This window comes from Microtus pennsylvanicus, chromosome 13 (genome assembly GCF_037038515.1).
Source record: "Microtus pennsylvanicus isolate mMicPen1 chromosome 13, mMicPen1.hap1, whole genome shotgun sequence".
Taxonomy (NCBI): Eukaryota; Metazoa; Chordata; class Mammalia; order Rodentia; family Cricetidae; genus Microtus; species Microtus pennsylvanicus.
In genome coordinates this window covers 61,140,246-61,163,519 of record NC_134591.1, presented here as the reverse complement: position 1 = coordinate 61,163,519, position 23,274 = coordinate 61,140,246, and the positions used below count along the sequence as shown (strand labels likewise).

Sequence of the window (23,274 nt, the reverse complement as noted above, 5' to 3'; positions counted from 1 at the left end):
GACACGGCACCGCCCCCTCAGGCTCCGCCCCCAAGCGCGCGCCCCAATCCTCGTCCAAAGCACAGCCCTCCGCCCAACCCACGCCCCCTCCCCCAAATGTGCCTCGCCTCTGTCTAATCCTAGTCTCAATTTCGATTTTTAGCTCCGCCTCTGAACTCTCGATCCAATCCTATTCAAGTTTGCCCTCGGGTCCCACCCACCAACCTCTAGCTCTCCTGGTAGCCCCTGACTACAGTGGCCTCTCTGGGTCAAGTTCCTCAGGCTTTCTAGACCGCGGATTGGAAGGAGGGAGAAAAGGGGAGGGCCGGGCTCGAACGTCGAACACTGGGCTAGGATCGCTCCCCTTTGTGAAACCCGCTGCCTAGCAGCTGCTCAGTGTTCTGTTCCGGGCTAGTTCAGGAAGCTCGGGCTGCGGGGCTCCGAGCCAGAGTTTGGAGGGTTGGGAAAACTCCGAGGCTACTTCAGGTTATCCTCCTGATGACCCCCAGTATCATCTGGAGAGGCAGATACGCATTCAATTGTCACAACTTTCGGTGGCCTAACTTAAAACATGAGCTGAATGTGTTCTGGAAGAATCCTGAGATCGACTGATAGAGGGAAATTGAGGTCTACTGAATTGTGGAAGGGGGATTCCGTAGATCCTATTTGCAGACAAGTGCTCTCCCCCTGACTGCATGTCCTTCTTACCTGTGTGACATCACCAAAAGCTTTGTTTGATGTTTACTTTTGTTTCTAAATTTTGTCTTTTAAGTCGGGCTCTGTGGGGGCTGGAGAGACTGCTCCGCAGTTCTCTCAGCAGATCCAATTCTTGTGTCAGGACCAGCCTTGACCAAAATGCCTCTTGCCAGGGTAGAGGCGTGGGGATTTAGGAAATATTAGTAAAGAATAGGAAGATGCGAATGAAAATAATAAAACAGAGAAACATATAATACTATCGGAAGGGAATTCCAGTGAGTACTGAGATTCTCCCGCATTTAATTTCCTACTGCTTAAAATACCCCTGGCCCCAAAGGTAGGAGTAAGACAAAAAACTACATTAACAAGGAAAGCCGGGCGGTGGTGACACACGCCTTTAATCCCAGCACTCAGGAGGCAGAGGCAGGCGGATCTCTGTGAGTTCGAGGCCAGCCTGGTCTACAAGAGCTAGTTCCAGGACAGGAACCAAAAGCTACGGAGAAACCCTATCTCGAAAATCAAAAAAAAAAAAATGATACGGAAATGAACACACCAATTCAAGGCTGCGGGTTACAGCCATAGTTAAACATTCTGTTGCTAGAACAAGTCATACTCACACCCTAGATCAAAACATTCTGTAGGCAAACCATTCCCTGTACGGAATCCAAAATTATCTCCTTAAGGGAACTGGAACTTAGTTGGATCCTTAGAGTTTTGTTTGAGGTAGGAACACGTCTACTTCCCTATTCCTGAAGTACAAGGTCTGATTAGTCACACTTGTTGACAGGAACCTTGAGAGAGCAGAACCTAAATCTAGGTGCGACCTTTGTTTGAGATAGAGGCAGGATAACCTTGAAGGAACTACAGGGAAGTTCCAATTCTCTATCCTTTGGTCAATGTGATAATAGGCTCACATTTTCGGTCCTCCACATCCTAGCAACCACTTGATAGCTCACAACCTTGTATAACTCCAGTTCTAAGAGAGCCAAGGGTTCCTTCTAGCTTCTGTAGGCACAAAGTGTAATGGTCTGTCCTGTCCCTTTAAGAGACAAGGCCCACCCACTCCCTCCCCAGTCCAGGCAGGCAGATCTTCCTTCTGCTTCTAGAGAGCCTGAGCTCTCTTCCTTTCTGTCCCTCTTCCAAAGAGGTTACCGCTGAAGTGGCTCTTCTCCACCCCCTTTCTTCCTCTTCCCCCTTCTTCCTCCCTCTCCCCCTCCCTTCCATAACCTACTAAATAAATACCCAACCTCACTCAGCATCGCACGCCTATCCGCCTGTCTCTCCTCATGGGACTGGCTGCCCCACCAAGGTCAGCCACTCAGAGAACAGCGCCATTTTTACTTAAATCATAACACAGAGCACTCACATAAGCTCATAATACATTGTGCAGGCAAAATACCCATGCACAGAAAGTAAAAATGAATCTGTGTAGCCTAGGCTGTCACCCTGCCTTCAAAACAAAACCAGCATCCAGTCACTTTTTTTTTTTTTTTTTTGGTTTTTCGAGACAGGGTTTCTCTGTGGCTTTGGAGCCTGTCCTGGAACTAGCTCTTGTAGACCAGGCTGGTCTCGAACTCACAGAGATCCGCCTGCCTCTGCCTCCCGAGTGCTGGGATTAAAGGTGTGCGCCACCACCGCCCGGCCATCCAGTCACTTTTTTACCACCCCTGCAACTCCTGTGTAGACCCAAGGGTAATTGTAAGAGCCACACAAATTCTGGGATTATAGCTATGCACCATTGGATAACAAGATTGTTTGTGCATAGTGGCACATACCATTAATTTCAGCACTCAGAAGGCAGAGGTATATGTATCTCTGAGTTACAGATCAGTCTGAACTACACAGAAAGTTCTAGGCCAGGGCTGGAGAGATGGCTCAGAGGTTAAGAGCATTGCCTGCTCTTCCAAAGGTCCTGAGTTCAATTCCCAGCAACCACATGGTGGCTCACAACCATCTGTAATGAGGTCTGGTGCCCTCTTCAGGCATACACACAGACAGAATATTGTATACATAATAAATATATATAAAGTTCTAGGCCAGCCAGGGCTACATAGTGAGACCCCTGCCTCAAAAAAAGGTTGTGTCTTTTTTGTTCGTTTTTGTTTTTGGTTATGTAACGATGATGTGATCAAATCTGGGTCATTTATTAAGCCAATCTTTTATAAATTAAGAAGCTGATATTCAGAGACCTAGAATCTCTTCCTATGAACACATCTGGGAAGGCTACATTTCTGATGGGAACCTGATGTTGTCTATTAAGATCCTGGGGCTGGAGAGATGGCTCAGTGGTTAAGAGCACTTGTTGCTCTTGTAAAGGACCTGGATTCAATTCTCAGCACCCATATGATGGCTCACAACCATCTAAAAGCCCAAACTGTGGTGTCTTTTTTGTTTTTGTTTGTTTGTTTGTTTTGTTTTGTTTTAACCAGAAAAGACTGCTCAAGTCTTTAGTAGCCTGCCAGTGGCTGCACTGGGTGTTGGAATCCCACGGTAGCCCCGAGCCTTTCTCAGGGTGAGTTCTTAAGCACAAATACCACGTCCTGGGTTGATACACTTCAGTTAACAAGAACAGTTAGCTGGAAGCAGAACTACAGAAGCCAAAAAGCAAGGGTCTTGCATTTAGAGACTTTCCCAGAGCTATGGACTTTGATGGATTAGGCCTTTGTTTCAGTTTTGGCAGGTGGCGCTGTCTACATGCTGAGTTTTACAGCCTGAATGGTACTCCCACCTTGGAGTCAGTTGTGCTAAGGTTTCAGAGGCCTACTATGGTCCGGAACCCGTTACACCCAGTTCCAGGGAATCCAACAAACACATAAGCAGTGCATATATATGCATATAGGAAAATATTCATTCACAAGGAAAAAATTAAATCTAAAATACATTTTTAAAACTCAAGTGTCTGCTCTTCTCACATATTACGCCTTTACTTTGTCCTGCCCACCCACCCAGGCAAGGACGACTTCATGCCCTTCCGTGGAGTCGGCTTTAGCTCGTGGCTTCACCCTCAAGCCTAGGACAGTGCTTGCTCACAAAGCCTTCAAGGTTCTTAGAGAAACTCAAAGAGCTCTCATCTTCCTCATCTATCCATTCCCGAGCCTTGATCCCGGACCCCTCCCCCTCCACTGGCATCACTTCCAGCCTCAAATGGATTTGGACTCAAATCTCAGGTCAGTCACTTTCCAGCCGTGTGGCCTTTCCAGACTTTGGTGTCTCTGTCCTTACGATGTAAACTGCGGTTGTTGTGAGGATTACACGTGCGAACTATCCTCGTCTTACCCTCCTACCGCTGTCCTCGGAGCCTAACACCACTGCTTAACAGAGCCTCGGAGCCTCACAGCACAGCTGTGATGGTTCTTGCCCTAGGATCCTGGCCCTGTTCCTAGGAAGCTCATACACGCATACACCACTAGATGGCGGTGTGGGTTCATTCATATGCTGCTTCTCCAAGGATCCCAGCAGGGAGTGTTCCTGGGAAGACTTCCAGATCCCAGGAGAGACTTGGTATCTCAATGAAAGGTAGCCAGGCATTGGATGGTCCTGGGAGGTGATTCAAGCCTTCTAGGCCTTCTGTAGGTTTCAGCGGCACAAGCCCACCTGGTTCCACTGTGGAGACACCAGCGTAGAGTTGGCAGAAAGGATTAAATATATTGTGTAATCTGGCACCAAGTGAATATACCTAGCTAGTACAGGTTAAACAGAGAAAGCTAACTGAGTGGTTCTTGTTCAGACTTCTAGAACTGACTGTTAGAAGTTCAGAATGTGACTGGGCGGTAGTGGCGCACACCTTTAATCCCAGCACTCAGAGGCAGAGGCAGGTGGATCTCTGTGAGTTTGTGACCAGCCTGGTCTACAGAGCAAATTTCAGGACAGCCTAGGCTACACACACATGCTCACACACACACAAAACCCTGTGTAGAAAACCAATAAATAAGTAAATAAAATAATTACATTTTATTTAGTAGACAGCCAGAGCTACATGGAGAAACCCTGTTTTGAAAACACATTTGTAGTTGTTGTTTGGTGCGTGTGTGTGTGTGTGTGTGTGTGTGTGTGTAGGACAGAGGTGAATGCTGAATGTTTTCCTCACTTTGTTTCCGCCTTACTTTTTGAGCTAGCTTCTCCCACTAACCCGTGACTCACCTATCCAGCTAGACTGGCTGGCCAGCAAGACGAGGGACCGTCCTGCCTCTGCCTCCCCCACGCTGGACTAGCAGGTGCACACCATTCTACCCGTGTGTGTGCTGCAGGTGGCGGGATGGCAGAGGGGTGCTCTAGACACTGAGTGTGGCTCCAGGCTATTTCTGCCCCAGCTTTGGCTCTGCCTCGCTCACTCTTTCCTTACTATGTCCTTTCTGGAAGAGGAATGTTTGGCCTGTGCCATTATATACAGAGAACATTTAACCTTTTTTTTAAAAATATTTATTTATTTATTATGTATACAATATTCTGCTGTGTGTATGCCTGCAGGCCAGAAGAGGGCACCAGACCTCTTTACAGATGGTTGTGAGCCACCATGTGGTTGCTGGGAATTGAACTCAGAACCTTTGGAAGAGCAGGCGATGCTCTTAACCACTGAGCCATCTCTCCAGCTCGACCTTTTTTTTTTTTTTTTTTTGATTTTTCAGGAGAAAATAGTTAACAGTTAGTGTTGTGTAACAATTTCCTCTGAAATTGAAGTCTTCCACCTTTGGGGCTGGAGAGAGATGCCAGAGGACACAGAGAAGAAACAGGAGGTGCAAGATGGAAGAGAGGTAAAAAGCTACAAGGTGAAAGAGAGATTAAATTATAAGAGCTAGAAGGACAAGCCCAAGTTATAGGCCAAGCTTTCATAATTAACAATAACTTTCTGTGTCATTTTTTTTGTGGACTGGTGGCCCAAAGAAAAATTCATCAGTTAGGCAGTGGTGGTGCACACCTTTAATCCCACTACTTGGGAGGGAGAGGCAGGCAGATCTCTGATCTCTGTGAGTTCGAGGCCAGCCTGATCTCAGAGTGAGTTCCAAGACAGATTCCAAAGATACAGAGAAACCTGTCTCAAAAAAAGAAAGAAAGATAGTAAGAAGAAAAAGAAAAAAAATCAACATATAGTGCCCAGCATGGTGCTCAAATATCCAAACACAGAACCTGACAAAGCTGAGGAAAGTTCTGGACAAGAAGCTGGGTGTGGATTTCTAGTCCCACAGTCTCTCAGGCTCACTGGCGCACAGAGACAGGGCTCTCAGTGGCTTCCTGCAGGCTACACAGAGAAATCCTCCCTCAAAAAAGAGAAAATAATAATAAAAAAGCATTGTATGATCCATTCTAAGCTTTGTCTGTTACAGTGTGGTTGGAGTGTTGGTTCTGTGGCTTTAGAGCACTGCGGCTCTTGCAGAGAGGACCTGGGTATGATTCCCAGCTCCTTCATGGTTCCTCAAGGCAGTTTGTAGCTCCAGTTCCAGAGGATCAAAGCCCTCGCTGGCCTCCACAGTCACCACTCGTACACATGGATTCCGGAAGAAATCAGAAAAAGTTAAAAAATGGATGTATTTACATTTTGGTCAAACCTGTGAGAGAAAGAATCTAATTTCTTCCTGACCAAGGCTTCTGCTGCCTCATAGCTTAAAACAAAACAAAGCGGTGTATGTGTGCGTATGTGTTCACCTGTGCATGTGTGTTTACCTGTGCGTGTTTGCTCAGCTGTGTGTGTGTTCACCTGTGTGTGTTTCACCTGTACATGTGTGTGTTTACCTGTGTGTGTGTGTTCACCTGTGCGTGTGTTCACCTGTGTGTGTTCACCTATGTATGTATGTGTTTACCTGTCTCTGTGTGTGTGTTTACCTGTGTGTGTGTTCGTGTGTGTGTGTGTTGACCAACGGTCGATGGCCGGCATCTTCCTCCATCACTCTGCTCCTTGTTTTCTGAGACCTAGTTTCCTGCCGATACTGGAACTTATCTATTGGAACGAACTAACGTTTCGGTTTGACTGCCTGTCCATTGAGCCCCTGGGATGCACCTCTCTCTTCCTCTCAACACCACAGTAACTTCCATACCTGGCTTTTTTGAGGATCCTGGGAATCTAAACCTAGGTCTTCATGGCAGGGGTAGGGAGTGGGAGTGTGTGCGTGTGTGTGTTGGGAGAGTTTAGAGGGTGTCTCATGCCTTTAATCCCAGTACTTGGGAGGCAAAGGCAGGTGGATCTCTTGTGAGTTTGAGGCTAGCCTGGTCTACATGCTTGTGCATAAAGCACTTTACTTTTGGATAATCATTTATCCAATTTATTTACCCCACTTATTTTATTTTTATGTTTTTAATTTAACATTTAAAAAAATTGTGTATATGTATGCCTGTGTGTGGGTATGTGTACATGCATGTAGGTGCCCCTGAGGCCAGAAGGGGCATCAGATTACATGGAGTTGAAGTTACAGGTGGTCGTGAGCAGCCTGACGGGGATGGAGCCTGAACTCAGGCGCTATGCAAGAGTAGTACATGCTTTTAACTACCTCACCACCTGTCCACCTCTCCAGCCTTATTAGGGCTTTGCCTTTTTGTTTCTCTTTTCTTTCTTTCTTTCTTTTTTTTTTTTTTCCCAGCGCTGATTCTTATCCTCTTGGGCATCTTGGTACTTGTAGTCTTGTCCACTAGCTCTTTCCTGAAAAGAGAGCGCTGAGACCACAACTCCCATCACCCCATCAATGCTGGAGCTTTCAGAGCGCATCCTCCAGAGGTGGGTGCTAGGACCATTGACGAACCTGCAGGCTGAAGGGCCCGCCTTCGTCAGCCTAAGGTCTCCCACTATTGGCCGTCTCCCCCGCCTCTCACCGGAGGGCGCAGGTGAATGAAAGGGGGGCGTGTCGGTGCGCGCAGCCCGTTTTCGGCAGCTGGAACCCGGTGCCAGGTGAGAATCCAGCATCCGGCCGGCTTTCGTTTTGGGGGAAAGTTGGTTGGGGGGACCTCGGAGGGCTGACTCGGGGGACCGGGTGTGGGTAGCAAGCACGGTTGTCTTTCTCAGCCAGCTTTGGACCGCCCGGCCCAGCAACTCCCTGGACCCCGGCTGAGCGGAGGGGCAGACCCTCTCTCTTTGCGTGGGGCGAACGGACACGAGACACATGCCCCGCTCTCCCTAGCTGTGGGTGGCTCTCCCTGAGTGGTCCAAGTGGGAGTTCTAGCTTCCGCTCACTCTGATCCTGAACCATACCCGAGAGCCAGGGCTTGGCCAGGCTGGGCCAGCGTCCGCCTCGGCGATGGTCACTTTGCTGGCGGAAAGACATGGGAGAGGCAAGGCCTCGGTTTCCACACCCTGACACCAGGGACTGTGCCCAGTACCTGGTGCCAGTGGCCTCCTCTGGCCCTCTGACTCTGGATGGATTGTTCCCTGTGTCTTGAAAGCAGTTTAGCAGGAGAACCGGAGATGCAATTGGTCAGAAATCCTACGCCTGCGAATGGGAACTCTTCGGTTGTCTCCCTCCTTTCCATGGGTCAGAGGAGGGAGTGGCTTCCCGGTTTCTCTGGACTTGGTAGAGGGTTTGGGGAGATCGATAAATAGTTTTTAAGAATCTCCTCTCTGGAATCAGTTGACTGTAAATTCTAAATCCTGAACGTGTAATCTGTATCTTTGAGCCTCAGTTTCCCTCCCTCACCCCGAAAAATGAAGATATAAGTGTTAGTGTAAGGCTAAGGCTAATGTGCTTCTCAAGGAGTTTGCTTAGCATTTTGCCTCCTTCCTCCCTCCCTCCCTCCCTCCCTCCCTCTCTTCTTTCTTTCTCTCTTTCTTTCTTCCTTCCTTCCTTCTTTTCTTTCTTTTCTCTCTCTCTCTTTCTCTCTTTCTTTTTTGGTTTTTCTCTGTGTAACAGTTCTAGATGTTCTGGAACTCACTCTGTAGACCAGACTGGCCTTGAACTCACAGAGATCCGTTTGCTCCTGCCTCTGCAATTAAATAGCACTTCTTAATGAATGACACACAGAAAATTCTAGTAATTGAGGATCTATTTTTATTCTCAGGTTGGTGGGACTGGAGGAGAGTTGTCAGAAAGAGGAGGCTGGCCCAGCGGTGGAGGTGTATATCTGTAATCCTAATACCTGGGAGGCAGAGGCAGGTGAATGGAAGCAAGTAAAGGCTAGCCTGGTCTACATAGCCAAACTCTATCTCCCCCCCCGAAAAAAGCAAAATAAATGGGGGTAAATGAGACAAAGCCAGGCTTTTTTTTTTTTAAATGTGTGTGAGTACAGGTCTTGGAATGCTGTTGCCCACAGAGGCCAGAGATGTGGATACCCCTGGAGATACTGGCAGTTGTGAGTCACCTGATTTAAGTAATGGGAATTGGACTCAGGTCCTTTGGAAAGCAGTATTTTCTCTTTAATTGTTGAGCCAACTCTCCAGCCCGTTTTCGGCTCTTGACTAAAACCAGTCCTGTAGTCTGGCTAGGATGCCTTTAGGGGTCGAGGAGTTTGTACTACGCTTCACCTACAGTCTCTCTGGGGACATCACTAGATCTGGTTAGCTTTCCTGTTCCTAATAGCTTCCTTCCATCAGGCAATATACATGGTTAGTACGGTTAGTAACTGTTGTTTTGAAGACAGCGTCTTAGCCCAAGGTTTGTAGCTAAGGAAGACCCTGAATCTTGATTCTTCCGTCTCTGCCTCTTGTTTGCATGGATTACATAGGTTTCCACCACACACCTGGTGTATGAAGTGCTGGGGATTAAACCCAGGACCTTGTGCAAGGAAGACAAGTACCGGCCATCCGAGCTATACCTTCAGCCCCCATACTTAGTAGTTGGCTTTAATTTTTTTTTTGTTTTTGTTTTTTCAAGACAGGATTTCACGGTATGTATTCCTGGCTGTCCTGTAACTCTGTAGACCAGGCAGGCCTTGAACTCACAGAGATCCGCCTGCTTCTGCCTCCCAAGTGCTGGGATTAAAGGTGTACACCACCACTGCCCAGCTCCTGGTATACCTTTTACATTTTGGAAAAATATTGTCAAATTCCCTCTCCAAAATGATGTCCAAGTTATATCCCCAACCACACAGGGTATTTGCACAAAGAGCTGATGTTATCAGTTTGACTGCTTTGATTTTAGAGCTGTGGGAGAGAATGAAAGTAATATTTAAATGTTGTGTTTTTCAGGATCTCAGCCCTCTGGAGGCAGAGATGAGGAGGACCAAAGCAAATTTGAGGCTAGTCTGGTTTATATAGAGAGTTTAAGCCAGCCAGTGTTACCTAACAAGGTCCTGTATTTTTTTTAAGTGTTTTTTTTTTCCTTTTAGATCCTGTTTGTCTTTGTCCCATAGTGTTTTGATTATCAAAGACAGTAACAACAGCTGCTAAGAATATGAGGATGGTCAGAGAAAGGAATGAGGACACAATGAGGCTTTATTTGCTGGAGAAATGTCCCCAGATTGATTTATTTAGAAGCAATACAATTCTGCAGCTGTGGGGGGGCTAAAGAGATGGCCCAGTGGTTAAGAGCACTGGCTGTTCTTGCAGAAGACCTGGAATCAATTCCTGTTGCCCACATGATGGCTCATAGCCATCTATTACTCCAGTTTCAGGGGATCTGATACAGGGACGGGCACATGGGTGGCAATCAGACATATGTTCAGGTAAAACATTCATATAATAAAAATAAATAAGTATATTTTAAAAATAATTCTGCAGCTGGATACTGGTGGCTCACATCTTTAATCCCAGTGCTGTGGAGGCAGAGGCAGACAGATCTCTGTGAGTTCGAGGCCAGCCTGGTCTACAGAGTAAGTTCTAGGACATCCAGGGCTACCCAGAGAAACACTGTCTTAAAAAACAAAAACAAACAAACAAGCAAAAAGAATCCTACAGATATAAGATGGTACTCTTTTTTATTTTTATTTATTGTTTGTTTTGTTTTTCAAGACAGGGTTTCTCTTTAGCTTTGGAGCCTGTCCTGGAACTTGCTCTGTAGACCAGGCTGACCTCGAACTCACAGAGATCCGCCTGCCTCTGCTCCTGAGTGCTGGGACTAAAGGTGTGTGCCACCACTGTCTGGGAAGTGCTCTTCCTTTTAAAATAGTGTTTATGGGGCTGGAGAGATGGCTCAGTGATTAAGAGCATTGCCTGCTTTTCCAAAGGTCCTGAGTTCAATTCCCAGCAACCACATGGTGGCTCACAACCGTCTGTAATGAGGTCTTGGTGCCCTCTTCTGGCCTGCAGGCATACATGTAGACATAATAAATAAATATTTAAAAAATAAAATAGTGTTTACTTTATCTACTTTGGATGAGGAAACTTTTTAAAATGAAGATATAATTTTGTTGAGTTTAAGATGAACCTAAGAATATAGGAATTAGCTGTGATTTGGCTCTGTGGGTAAAAGGTGCTTGCTGCCAAGCCTGATGACCTGAGTTTCATTCCCAGGAACTCACATGATAAGAGCACCAACTTCCGCAACTTGTCCTCTGAACTTCACACAAATACTGTGGCACATATGCCCCCTAGTACCCCCTTTCAGTCCATCAGTCAATCAATCAATAAAGCAGTCAATAAAATCAATCAAAAATATTTCTCCTCTCAAATATTGTTAGTCCATAGTTGACTGAATGCATGGATGTAGAAGCCCCTGCTACAGAGATCTGGCTGTGTTTGTTTTCAGGACTGCTCTGAGTTCAGTGGATCAGAAGGAGGAGTGCTTAATGGATGGTTGTGGTGTGATGTGGGGGGGGGGAGGGGAGAAGGGGGAGCGCTTGGAGCAGACAGATAGCACCTCCATTTTCCCCACCGCCGGGAAGATTCCAAGCTTGATGATACTTGTTCTGCCTGGCAGTTAAAAATAGGAGCGTGCCTTTTAATTTAGCAAACATTCTTTATCCAAAACACTCGCTCTGCCGGCTGCTATGAATGCTGTCGAATTTAACAAGACACGCCTGTGCCTTTCAAGAGCTTGCATTCTTCAGACAGAGCTGGTCAGGGCTGAAACAGTAGGAAGGTGTTCGCCAGTGGTTGCAGAGAGAGTTCAGTCACTAAGAGGAACTAAAGCAAAAAAGGTACTTAACTGATTGGGACACAGCTTAAGCCAGAGATTTTCTACTGTCCCCAGGTTCCATCGGTTAAGTCCTGATGTCACCTTTGTAAGGCTAGTTTCTCCCGTGGCTTAGCAGCACACTCCTCATCTGTCCAACAAAGGATCCACTGCTATTCGTTGGTTCTGACCAAGCCCCAGTGCCCCTTCTGAGTCACTGATGGTCAGAGAGTAAGAGTCATTGATTGTAGTAGGCTGTGTGATAACGGACACACCTGGAGACTGAGCTGGGTGTTGCCAGCGTCGTGCAGAGCACATTAGCCAAGAGTGAGGGGAGAATGATTCTGTAGCAGCCTGAGGGATTCTAGAACTCTTAGATGGGAATGTGTGTGCTGACAGACCCAAGAATCTACCAGATTTTCCCAAAAACAGTGATGGAAGATGTCTTAGGATTTCTGTTGCTGTGAATAGACTCTGACCATGGCAACATTTAATTGGGGATGGCTTACATTTCAGATGTGAGCCATTTTAAAATGCTTACTATTTAAAAATGCTCCTTGTCAGAAAAGGATTTTCAGATACACAATAGAACAGATTCAGACATGAAAGACCTCTAAACGAGACACAGTGTATTTAAAGATGTATGTAGGATTGGAAGAGAGAGGAAAATGAGTATAGACAGTTATAAAAGGAAGTAAATAGTTTTAAAAAAATAAAACAAAGTCTTTAAAGAGACAGTAATATAAAAGAATACAGACAGTCATGGGTTAAAGGTATAAAGATAATAAAAAGTAATAGAAAAAAAGCCACATAAAGATGGAAAATACAGAATCTGGATTATGTGTATTATTGTATTTTCTTTAATTTTTTTGACTGTTAATGAGCTAACTGTAGAGAGATAATTGATTGTGGGGGCTGCTAAGCTAAACCAACACATATATTTTAAAGGTATCTTGACTTTATTTATTTATTTATTTATTTTGAGACAGGGTTTCTCTGTAGCTTTGGTGCCTGTTCCGGAACTAGCTCTTGTAGACCAGTCTGGCCTCGAACTCACAGAAATCCGCCTGCCTCTGCCTCCCGAGTGCTGGGATTAAAGGTGTGCGCCACCACCGCCCGTGCATCTTTTTTTTTTTTTTTTTAGGTATCTTGACTTTAAAATTTGAGTCTAAGGATATGTTTCGAAAAGAGTTTCTGCTTTTGTTCCCACAGAAGATGAGAACCTGTGGATTCCTTTCAGGCTAATGTGGTTTGATGGAACAAGATCCCCCCCCCCAAAGGTCTCTGAACCATAAAAATACTTCACCCAACAAACAGCAGGAAGCAGTTTGGAGAAGACTACACCCAAATTCCCAAAATGATTGTTTATAAATATTTTCATTTAAAGAGGGATATGATATAAAAATGAATACATTGATATGAATCTTGGTCTATTGATACAAATATAAAGCCAATTTTTATATGTATATTTCTACTTTTGTTTAAGGTATTATTTTTATACAGTTCATTAAAAATTTAATGTATAATTAAAAATTACAGATTAATAGTCATTTATAATAGTCAAGCTTGTAGCCATGTTAGTTTGGTTTTCTAGATGCAGAGAGATATATTTCAGATGGATAGGTATTCTTCAAACCTTTCAAAGACCTACAGAGTATAACATTTAAAATGTTTTAAGAACTTGGACTTTTCTCGACAGTGAGGCATGTCTGCTGCTGGCAGTACCAATTACTTTAAGAGGATGATGAGCATCAAAGAGGCTCCTTATGGAGTTTGCTAGCCATTTGAGCAAGAAACTGCTTTTGCCTGGCTAAGCTATTTGTCAAACAGCTTAGTTCATTAACCAATTAAAGGAACACATATGCAGGACATCCCACATCACATGATCATCTTGGGGACTTCTGGCAGGCCTTCTCAGGGACGGGGTGGTGGGAGGAGTGAGACCAGAATGGAGAATAGGGCCCCTAGTTGGAGATCCCCAACACTCCTAATAGTGCCACTCCCTATGGCCATGGAATCAAACACCTGAGTCCATGGGGGCTGTCTTAGGGTTTTTATTGCTGTGAAGAGACACCGTGACCATGAAAACTCTTATAAAGAGAACATCTAATTGGGGTGACTCGCTTACAGTTTCAGATGTTTATTCCATGGTGGTGTGCAGGCAACAGGAAGTCAACTGAGACACTGGGTGGTATCCTGAGCATAGGAAACTTCAAAGCCCACCCCCACAGTGATGTTTCCTCCAACAAAGCCAAGCCATACCTCCTAATGGTGTCATTCCTAATAAGATTATGGGGGCCAATTACATTCAAACTATTATAGGGGTCATTCCTATTTAGACTACTGATACGGGATTCCCCTCTGTATGCTGTGAATACTATTGGTTAATAAAGAAGCTGTCTTAGGCCTGTGATAGGGTAGAGCAGAGTTAGGCTGGGAAAACTAAACTGAATGCTGGGAGAAAGGAGGCAGAGTCAAAGAGAAGCCATGTAGCCCTGCTGGAGACAGATGCTAGAACTTTACCCGGTAAGCCACAGCCTCATGGCAATACACAGATTAATAGAAGCGGGTTAAATTAATATGTAAAGAGCTAGCCAATAAGAATCTAGAGCTAATGGGTCAAGTAGTGATTTAATTAATATAGTTTCTGTGTGGTTATTTCAAGAAGTCTGGCCGGGTGATGGTGGTGCACTCGGGAGGCAGAGGCAGGCAGATCTCTGTGAGTTCGAGACCAGCCTGGTCTACAGAGCTAGTTCCAGGACAGGCTCCAAAGCCACAGAGAAACCCTGTCTTGAAAAACCAAAAAAAAAAAAAAAAAAAAAAAAGAAGTCTGAGTGGCCGGAAAACAAACAAGCAGCCTCTCATACAATAGACTACTTTAGAAGATAAGAGTCTAAGCTAATCTCTATGTTCACATCAGGACACTGAAAAGGAAACTGACATTTGAACCTTCTAGAGAGTAGAATGCCGTGCATAAGATCCATTGACTTGACACCAGGAAACCCAGTTCTGAGTCCTGCTTCTGCCATAGCTAGGTCATTTCCTATCTTGGATTTCTTTATCAGAAGAATAGGAACAAAATTAGGACTGACAAGGGATTTATTTATTATTTGAGATAAGATGCTACATCCTGGGCTAACCTAGAACTAGCTATATTGCTGAGGAGGGCCTTGAACTCCTGATCCTCCTACCTCACTAGTGCTGGGATTACAGGTGTCTGCCACCATGTTCAGTTTATGGGGGGCTGGGGATGGAACTCAGGCCTTTATGTTTGCCAGGCAGGCACTCTGCCAACTGAGCCACATCCCCAGACTTTTTTGTTTGTTGAGACGGTTTCAATGCTAGACCAAGCTGGCATTGAACTGTCTGTATGATCAAAGATGACATTGGGGATGTTGAGATGACTCAGTGTAAAGGAACTTGCCATTGAGCCCAATGATCTGATTTCAACTTCAAGAACCTATATGGTCAAAGAATTGACTTCTGCATGTGCACCATGGTACCCACAGGCCCAAATGCATATATGCAGACATACACGTAATATAAATAAATAAGTAAAAAAATCAAAGATGACCAACTCCTGATTCTCTGGTCTCTGCCTCTCAAGTGTCAAATTTATGGTTTGTTTGTTTGTTTTTGAGGCAGGGCTTCTCTGTTTATCTCTGGCTGTCCTGGAACCCTCTGTAGACCAGGCTGGCCTTGAATTCACAGAGATCCTCCTGCCTCTGACTCGTGAGTGCTGGAATTAAAGTTGTGTACCACCCCATTTCCCAGCCAGTTTTATTTTTCCATTTTTTTGGAAGATATATTTTTATGTGTAGGTATGTAGGTGCCCATGCAGGCAAACAGAGGGTATTGAATCCCTTGTAGCTAGAGTAACAAGTGATTGGGAGCTGCCCAGTATGGATGTTGGAAACTGAACTCCAGTCCCCTGGGAAGAGGAGTAAGTTCTCTTAGCTACTGAGTCCTCTCTCCAGCCCCCGTTTGTTTATTTATAGACAGGGTCTCATTCTCTATTCTGAGTTGGCCTGGAACTTCTGATCCTTCTGTCTCAGAGTTCTGAATACAAGAATCACTAGTATGGACCACCATACCTGCTCCTCCCACAAGGTTTTTATAAAAAGTTGTAGAAAGAACCCATGTAAAACACCAAGTACTGTGACATGCAGTTACTTATCATTACTTTTTGTTCCTTTTTTTAAAGATTTGTTTATTATATATAATGTTCTGTCTGCATGCCTTCATGCCAGAAGAGGGCACCAGATCTCATTATAGATGAAGATATATAGCCTCATCTTTAATATATATATATATATATATATATTTTTTTTTTACAGAGAATTGACATCTGGAAGAGCAGCCAGTGCTCTTAACCTCTGAGCCATCTCTCCAGCCCCCATGTGTCTCATAGCTTGTTACCTCATTTTCTACATGTCCTGCTTCCCTGGCAGCTGGCTGGCATCTCCTCTGATTCTGCCCTTCCTCCTGCCTAACCTTACCCTGTTCAGCTATTGGCCAGTCAGCTTGTTTATTAAACCAATCATAGCGACATATATTCACACAGTGTACAGGAGGATTATTCCACAGCATTTCCCCCTTTTCTCTAATTTAAAAGGAAGGTTTTAACTTTAGCATAGTAAAATTATATACAAAAAAAAAAAGTTAACAAGAAAGAATTACAGTTACAATATCCAGTCCATTTGTATTTGGGAAAATTAGAGAAAATACTCGATTTTATCTTGGTGAATCTAAAGTTTTATATCTAAAAATCTTGGCAGAGCTCCAGGCCCCTCCAGAGCGGCAGTGGCTGGTGGAGAAATGGAGGCGCAGTCCTATTGCGCCAAGCTCTTGGGGGAGCTGAACGAGCAGCGGAAAAGGGACTTTTTCTGTGATTGCAGCATCATTGTGGAAGGGCGTGTCTTCAAGGCCCACAGGAACATCTTGTTTGCTAACAGTGGCTACTTCCGGGCCCTGCTCCTTCACTACATTGAGGACAGTGGGCGGCACAGCACTGCCTCCTTGGACATTGTCACCTCGGACGCCTTCTCCACCATCTTAGATTTTCTCTACTCCGGGAAGTTGGACTTGTGTGGCGAGAATGTGATTGAAGTTATGTCAGCTGCCAGCTACTTGCAGATGAATGACGTGGTCAACTTCTGCAAGGCGTACATCAGGTCTTCCCTGGACATTTGCCGAAAGATGGAGAAAGAAGCTGCCGTGGCTGCAGCTGTGGCAGCGGCCGCGGCAGCAGCTGCCGCCGCTGCAGCTCATCAGATAGACAGTGGAAGTCCAAGTTCAGGACCGGAGGGGACGTCCTGTGGTACCAAGAGCTTTGTCTCCTCCCCAGTAGGGGAAGAAGGGAGTGCGGAGTGTACGAGAGCATCCCCATGTGATGACTGCCATCCCTTGGAACTGGTGGTCAAAGACAGCCAGAGCTCCGGCGCCTCTGACAGTGACCTTTCTATTGTGCCCAGGCGGGTTGAACCCAAGGTGGAGTTTGATGTGGCCAGAGTAGAGGTGGAGGCCAGCGAGCAGCTGCAGCAGTATGCCGCCCCACTGGCCCATGCGGAGGACGGCCTGTCCGGTCACCAGGCCTTGGACTTGACTTACAGCAGCTACCATGTGAAGCAGTTCCTGGAAGCTCTCCTGCGCAGCGGTGCTGTCCAGAGCAAAGATGACTCGGATCATCAGTTTTCTCATAGTTGGGAGGGGAGACTGGAAGGTGCAGGAGCGGCCATGAGTTCCGTGATGGACGTTCAGAATGACTGGTATAGAGAGGACTCAGGTGAGTTCCGATCGATCGCAGTCATTCTGTCTCCCCACATTTGTCTGTGCCTTGTGTTCTCCCATCGTCATGACAGTCAGCACCACCGTCTCCCCACTGCAACCACCGCCGGCATTGCTGCCACCACCGCCAGTACTAATCGAGTACTTGTTGTTTGTAGACTCTGTGTACCGTGTGTGTGCATGTGTGTGAAGACCAGGGGGCAATAATAGATGTTGCACCTCAAGAGATGTCCACCTTGTTTTTGTTTTGTTTTCGAGACAGGGTTTCTCTGTGTAGCCCTGACTGTCCTGGAACTCACTCTGTAGGCGAGGCTGGCCTTGAACTCACAGAGATCCACCTACGTCTGCTTCCCGAGTGCTGGGATTGTAGGCGTGAGCCACCACCACCCAACTTCGTTTTTTTTTGTTTTGTTTTGTTTTTTCTTTTTTGGTTTTTCGAGACAGTGTGTCTCTGTGGCTTTGGAGCCTGTCCTGGAACTAGCTCTGTAGACCAGGCTGGTCTCAAACTCACAGAGATCCGCCTGCCTCTGCCTCCCGAGTCCTGGGATTAAAGGCGTGCGCCACCACCGCCCGGCAATATATTCTTCAACTCTATCAAAAACTCCAGAAGGATATAATATTACCTAAGCAAACAGGAAGTGCATTGTTAGCAACTTCCAAAACTCTAGAATTGACAGAGACATCTTTCTGCCTGGACAGTCACCCAGAGATCTTCTCTACCGTTAGAACATCTATCTTCAGCCTATAGGCCCATCAGACAGTTCAGGCAAGAGGAGTTTCTTGCCCAAATGGCTAACAAGCTCCATGAGGAGCCTCTTCAATGCCTATCTTCCTCTTGAAGTGATTGGTGCTTCCAGGAGCAAATGTGTCTCACTGTTATGAAAAGTCATACCTTCTTAAAACATTTTAAATGCCCATATTCTGTAGTCTTTGAAAGATCTGTAGAATACCTATCTATCTGAAATATATCTCTGTATATCTAGAAAACCTAACAGGACTACAAGCTTGACTATTATAGATGACTATCTATTAACCTATATTTCTTAATTATACATCACATTTTTAAATGAGCTGCACAAACACTTTACCTTAAGAGCAGAAATATGCATATATAACAAAATTGATCTTAAGTTTGTATCAATAAACCAAGATCCATACCAATGCAAATCTCTATAGCATATCTCCCTTTAAATGTAAACAAATGTTTATAAACAATCATTTAGGGAATTGGGGCACAGTTCTCTCCAAACTGCTTCCTGCTTTTTGTTGGGCAAAGTAATTTTTGGTGGTGTTCACAGTGACCTTTCAGGAGCTCTTGGTCCATCAAACCACATTATCTGGAAGGATTCCACAGGTTCTCATCCTCTGTGGAAACAAAAGAAGAGCCTCTTTTCCAAAGCAACATATCCTTTGACCCATATTTTGAAATCAAGAAACCTTTAAAACATATATGTTGGTTTATCTTAGCAGCCCATACAATGAAATGTCTCTCTGTACTTAGTTCCTTTACAGTTAATAAATTCAAAGAAAACACGATAATTTACATAATGCATACTCTCTGTGTATATTTCATCTTTACGTGGCTTATTTTTCTTTATTCCTATTTTTTATAACTCTCTATACTCTTTTTCTTCTCTGTCCCAACCCTATGTACATTTATCCAACATAGAGGTCTTTTTTTTTTAATCTGGATTTGTCTTTATTGTATCTGTAATCCTTTTCTGACTAGAACCACTTTTTTTTTTTAATGCTAAGTGGGTGTGGCTAGGGACAACATGGCCCTGCCTGCTTGCTCTGCCCAGTTCAACATGGAGGAAATATATTTACTGCCTCTGAGACTGCCCAGTACGAGCTGTCCTTACCACTTCAACTCTGATAACCAGTTGGCCTATGCTGCCACCAAGTAACTTGCACTGCCCACAAACTCCTGAAAGGTCCAGAGTTCATGCCCAGAAAGCCGCCATTTCAAAACTGTGTGGCTTTTTTCTGCTATCACTGAATCAGGAAAACCTTTCTTTTTTTTTCTTTTTTTTTTTTAAATATTTATTTATTATATATACAATATTCTGTCTGTGTGTATGTCTGCAGGCCAGAAGAGGGCACCAGACCTCATTACAGATGGTTGTGAGCCACCATGTGGTTGCTGGGAATTGAACTCAGGACCTTTGGAAGAGCAGGCAATGCTCTTAACCACTGAGCCATCTCTCCAGCCCCAGGAAAACCTTTCTTAAAGGAGTCATGGCATTAAGCCATGCTTAACTCTGGTTTTGTCTTGTTTTGTTTTGTGCCTGGAATTCCTTCCTAAACCCTCTCAGGTTTTAAGTGGATTATAGTCGGCCACGTTGGCGCCAATTTGTTGTAGGAGACTGTTTGTTTGTTCCCGGGTGCTGAGCCCCAAGATAATCAAACAGAAACCATATCATTTGCAATACTATTTGGCCTATAGCTTAAGCGTATTTCTGGCTCACTCATATCTTAAATTAACCTATCTCCATTAATCTGTGTATTGCCACAAGGCTGTGGCTTACTGGGTAAAGTTATGGCATCTGTCTCTGCTGGGGGCTACATTGCTTTTCTCTGACCCCACTTTCTTTCTCCCAGCATTCAGCCTAGCTTCCCCCACCTAGTTCTGTTCTGCGGATCTTTATTAATCAGTGGTAATCACAGCATACAGAGGAGAATCCCACATAAGTAGACCAGACTAGCCTTAAACACACAGAGATTCACCTGCCTCTGCCTCCCAAGTGTTGGGATTGAAGGCATGTACCACCATTGCCCAGCATAAAAAATAAATCTTAAACAACAGCAAAAAACTTTTGTGGGCTGGAGAGATGTTTCAGCCATTAAAGCCTAATACTCAAGACCAGAAACCAAGCTAGGCGTATAGGGATGACATTTAGTGACAGACTGTTTGTGTAACACACTCATGGCCCTGACTTCAGTCTCCAGCACAGGGAAGGAAAAGTGGGGGGAGCCCACTTAGCAAACTTGACCTTTGACCTTTCAGGAGCCAGACAAAATTGGACAAGTACTGGCATCTTGCTGCTTGCTAGCAGGTGGGGCTGTTGACTCTCCCTCTGTCTGGGATGGATGGGGTTTCCCAGTCCCACCCTGCAAGCTGGCTGTGGTTGATGCGGTTTACGGTCTATTGGATTCCTCAGGTGACGTGCTGGTGGTCCCCATCAAGCTCCACAAGTGTCCTTTCTGCCCTTACACTGCCAAGCAGAAGGGCATCCTCAAGCGGCATATCCGATCGCACACTGGGGAGCGGCCTTACCCCTGCGAGACCTGTGGCAAGAGGTTCACACGGCAGGAGCACCTTCGGAGCCATGCCCTGAGCGTAAGTGTCGGTGACGTTACTGCAAGGGCTGTTTTCTAATCTGAGGGCGAGCCTGCCTTTCACGTCTCTGTTCCCTGTAGGTTTTTAGAGAATTTGGTGGAGTTTTCTTTTGCCAGATTAAAGCCGGGCTGGTGGCGCTTAGAAAGTTAACACTGGCATGGGAACATTCAGATTTTCTCAAGGATGGCTGTCATGAGGCCAGAATTGGCAGGGCCAGCGGACTGTGGGCCTCTTCCCCCTGATATGGATGTAGAGTAAGCTGTATCCCCAATTTCCCACCAGACTCAGCATCCTGGGGTGGGAGAGCAATGTACTTCCCTTTGTCCCGCCGGCACTCTTAACTGCTGAGTCATCTCTCCAGCTCCCCGACCCCTTTTCTGTTGCATTTACCGCCTCCGCTTCTGCTGCCAGGTCCACAGATCCAACCGTCCTATCATCTGCAAAGGCTGTCGAAGAACCTTTACCAGTCACCTGTCCCAGGGGCTGCGGCGCTTCGGGTTGTGTGACGGCTGCACGTGTGTCACAGACGCCCACGATGAAGATGACGATTTGATGCCCGTCAACCTTAGCCTGGGGGAGGCTTCTTCCGAAAGCCACGGGAAGAGTGACCCGGACGACTGGCCCATCTATGTGGAGTCTGGTGAAGAGAATGACCCAGCTGTGGACGAGTCCGACGACAAGCCGCACAGTCGGCCCAGCTTACCAGACCGAGAGACACTTACGTGAATCAATCGCTGGGAAAGTGGTTTTAGGTGCTTGTTCTACAGTAAAAGCGACCGTCTGTTTAATTTTGTGGAACTTAGGGGCTGTTTCCCCCTCCATCTTGTTAGACTGCATAGCCGAGTCTGGGTGTCGTGACTCAGAAGACTGATGGATGAGTTTTTAGCATGGATTCTGCGGGTTCTGTGGGCCTCACCTTGGTTCCGAATGAATCAAGGTTGGTCCCGAGCCTTCCTAATTTCCTTTTTGAGAAGCCAACTCTGGGTGGGAGGAAAATAAGAAAATCCTCCCTGCTTACCACTCTTTCAATTTTTTTTTTTTTCAGACAAGCAGTTTGGATTTTTTTTAAGATTTATTTATTTATTATGTATGCAACATTCCTTCCATGTATGTTTGTATGCCAGAAGAGGGAACCGGATCTCATTATAGATGGTTGTGAGCCACCATGTGGTTGCTGGGAATTGAACTCAGGACCTCTGGAAGAGCAATCAGTGCTCTTAACCTCTGAGCCATCTCTCCAGCCCCACTCTTTCAATCTTCTGCATTCTCTTATCGTTACCGTTTTCTGAAAAGGTGGCAAAATGTGCTGGCTGGGTACCAGCCTTTCCCTGCCAAGCTTTTCATAACAAGTTCCACAGTTTAATTTTCTGGCAAAATTGAAGGGAACCTGCTTTGATAAGAACCAGGAAGGGCTGGGTCCATGGTCATAAAGGTCCTCCCTAGATTGCAGTCTGCACTCCTGAAGGTTGGGAGCTGTGTGCAGACAAACTCTGCAAGTTTGTAGCAAGTTCATTAGGGCTCCCAGGCTTGTCCAGCTGGATGAAGTTAAATTAACAAGCTCCCCCACCCCCACCCCCAAAGAGCCTGTGAGCCAGGCTGGTAGGCTATTTGACAATTGCATACACACAAATACCCTATTCTGAGATCATAAAACAAGTTGTTCGGGCAAAATGTAAAATGTTCCCCTGCTTTCCGTAGTCATTTCCGTGCAGAGACTCGGTGTACCTGGAGATGGCTGTCCCACTAACATCCTTTCGCCTGGTTTATGCCCACACTTGAGCTGGGGAGAAGCGCAGGCTTGTCTAACGCTGTATTTCTAGGTCTTTCTGTTTTTTTTTCCCCTTTTAAAGATTTATTTATTCATTTATCTATCTATCTGTTTGTTTATTTATTTATTTATTTTGTTTTTCGAGACAGGGTTTCTCTGTGGTTTTGGAGCCTGTCCTGGAACTAGCTCTTGTAGATCAGGCTGGTCTCGAACTCACAGAGATCCGCCTGCCTCTGCCTCCCGAGTGCTGGGATTAAAGGCGTGCGCCACCATCGCCCAGCTCGAGATTTATAAAGCAGTGTTCTGTCTGCATGCATGCCTGCAGGCCAGAAGAGGGCACCAGGTCTCATTACAGATAGTTTGTGAGCCACCATGTGGTTGCTGGAAATTGAACTCAGGACCTCTTAACCTCTGAGCCATCTCTCCAGCCCAGATCCTTCGACTTTTAGAAGACCTTCTAGAAGGAAGGAGCTGGCTAGAACAGGTTTTAAGGCCGGTCTGCTTTTGACCCGTGCTGCAGCCAGGTCACTATTGTTGCAAAGCAAACATCTTTAAAGCATCAGCTGGCAGGAAGGGCCAACAAAGTGCTAGAAGACACTTTCATAGCCTTTTCTTAAGTATCCAAAGTGGATTTAAAAAATCCCCTTGTCTTCCTTTAATTTTAATACAGTTTCAAAAGGCAGTGAAATCTTCCGTCTTTCTGCCTCTTGAACAATAATCAGAAGAATTTATGAATG

General features: G+C 45.5%; 1 protein-coding gene across 2 annotated transcripts; it reads left to right on the top strand.

The window, feature by feature from the left end:
- The first annotated feature begins 7,347 nt into the window (after positions 1-7,347).
- On the top strand, positions 7,348-21,792 carry Zbtb8b (zinc finger and BTB domain containing 8B). Of its 2 annotated transcripts, none has more exons than XM_075945340.1 (4): positions 7,348-7,378; positions 16,421-17,427; positions 20,591-20,769; positions 21,181-21,792. In XM_075945340.1, the coding sequence occupies exons 2-4, from the start codon at positions 16,461-16,463 to the stop codon at positions 21,493-21,495; spliced, it is 1,461 nt and encodes a 486-aa protein (XP_075801455.1). In that variant the 5' UTR covers positions 7,348-7,378; positions 16,421-16,460; the 3' UTR covers positions 21,496-21,792. The 2 variants fall into 2 exon arrangements, with proteins under 2 accessions (XP_075801455.1, XP_075801456.1); XM_075945341.1 differs by lacking the exon at positions 7,348-7,378 and adding an exon at positions 7,496-7,549.
- Positions 21,793-23,274: the final 1,482 nt, after the last annotated feature.

Bases quoted from the DNA above. Each gene is read 5' to 3' on its own strand.
- Zbtb8b (XM_075945340.1), top strand. From the start codon at position 16,461: ATGGAGGCGCAGTCCTATTGCGCCAAGCTCTTGGGGGAGCTGAACGAG. The intron at 17,428-20,590 runs GTGAGTTCCGAT...TGGATTCCTCAG, and splicing joins CTGGTATAGAGAGGACTCAG to GTGACGTGCTGGTGGTCCCC. The intron at 20,770-21,180 runs GTAAGTGTCGGT...TTCTGCTGCCAG, and splicing joins TTCGGAGCCATGCCCTGAGC to GTCCACAGATCCAACCGTCC.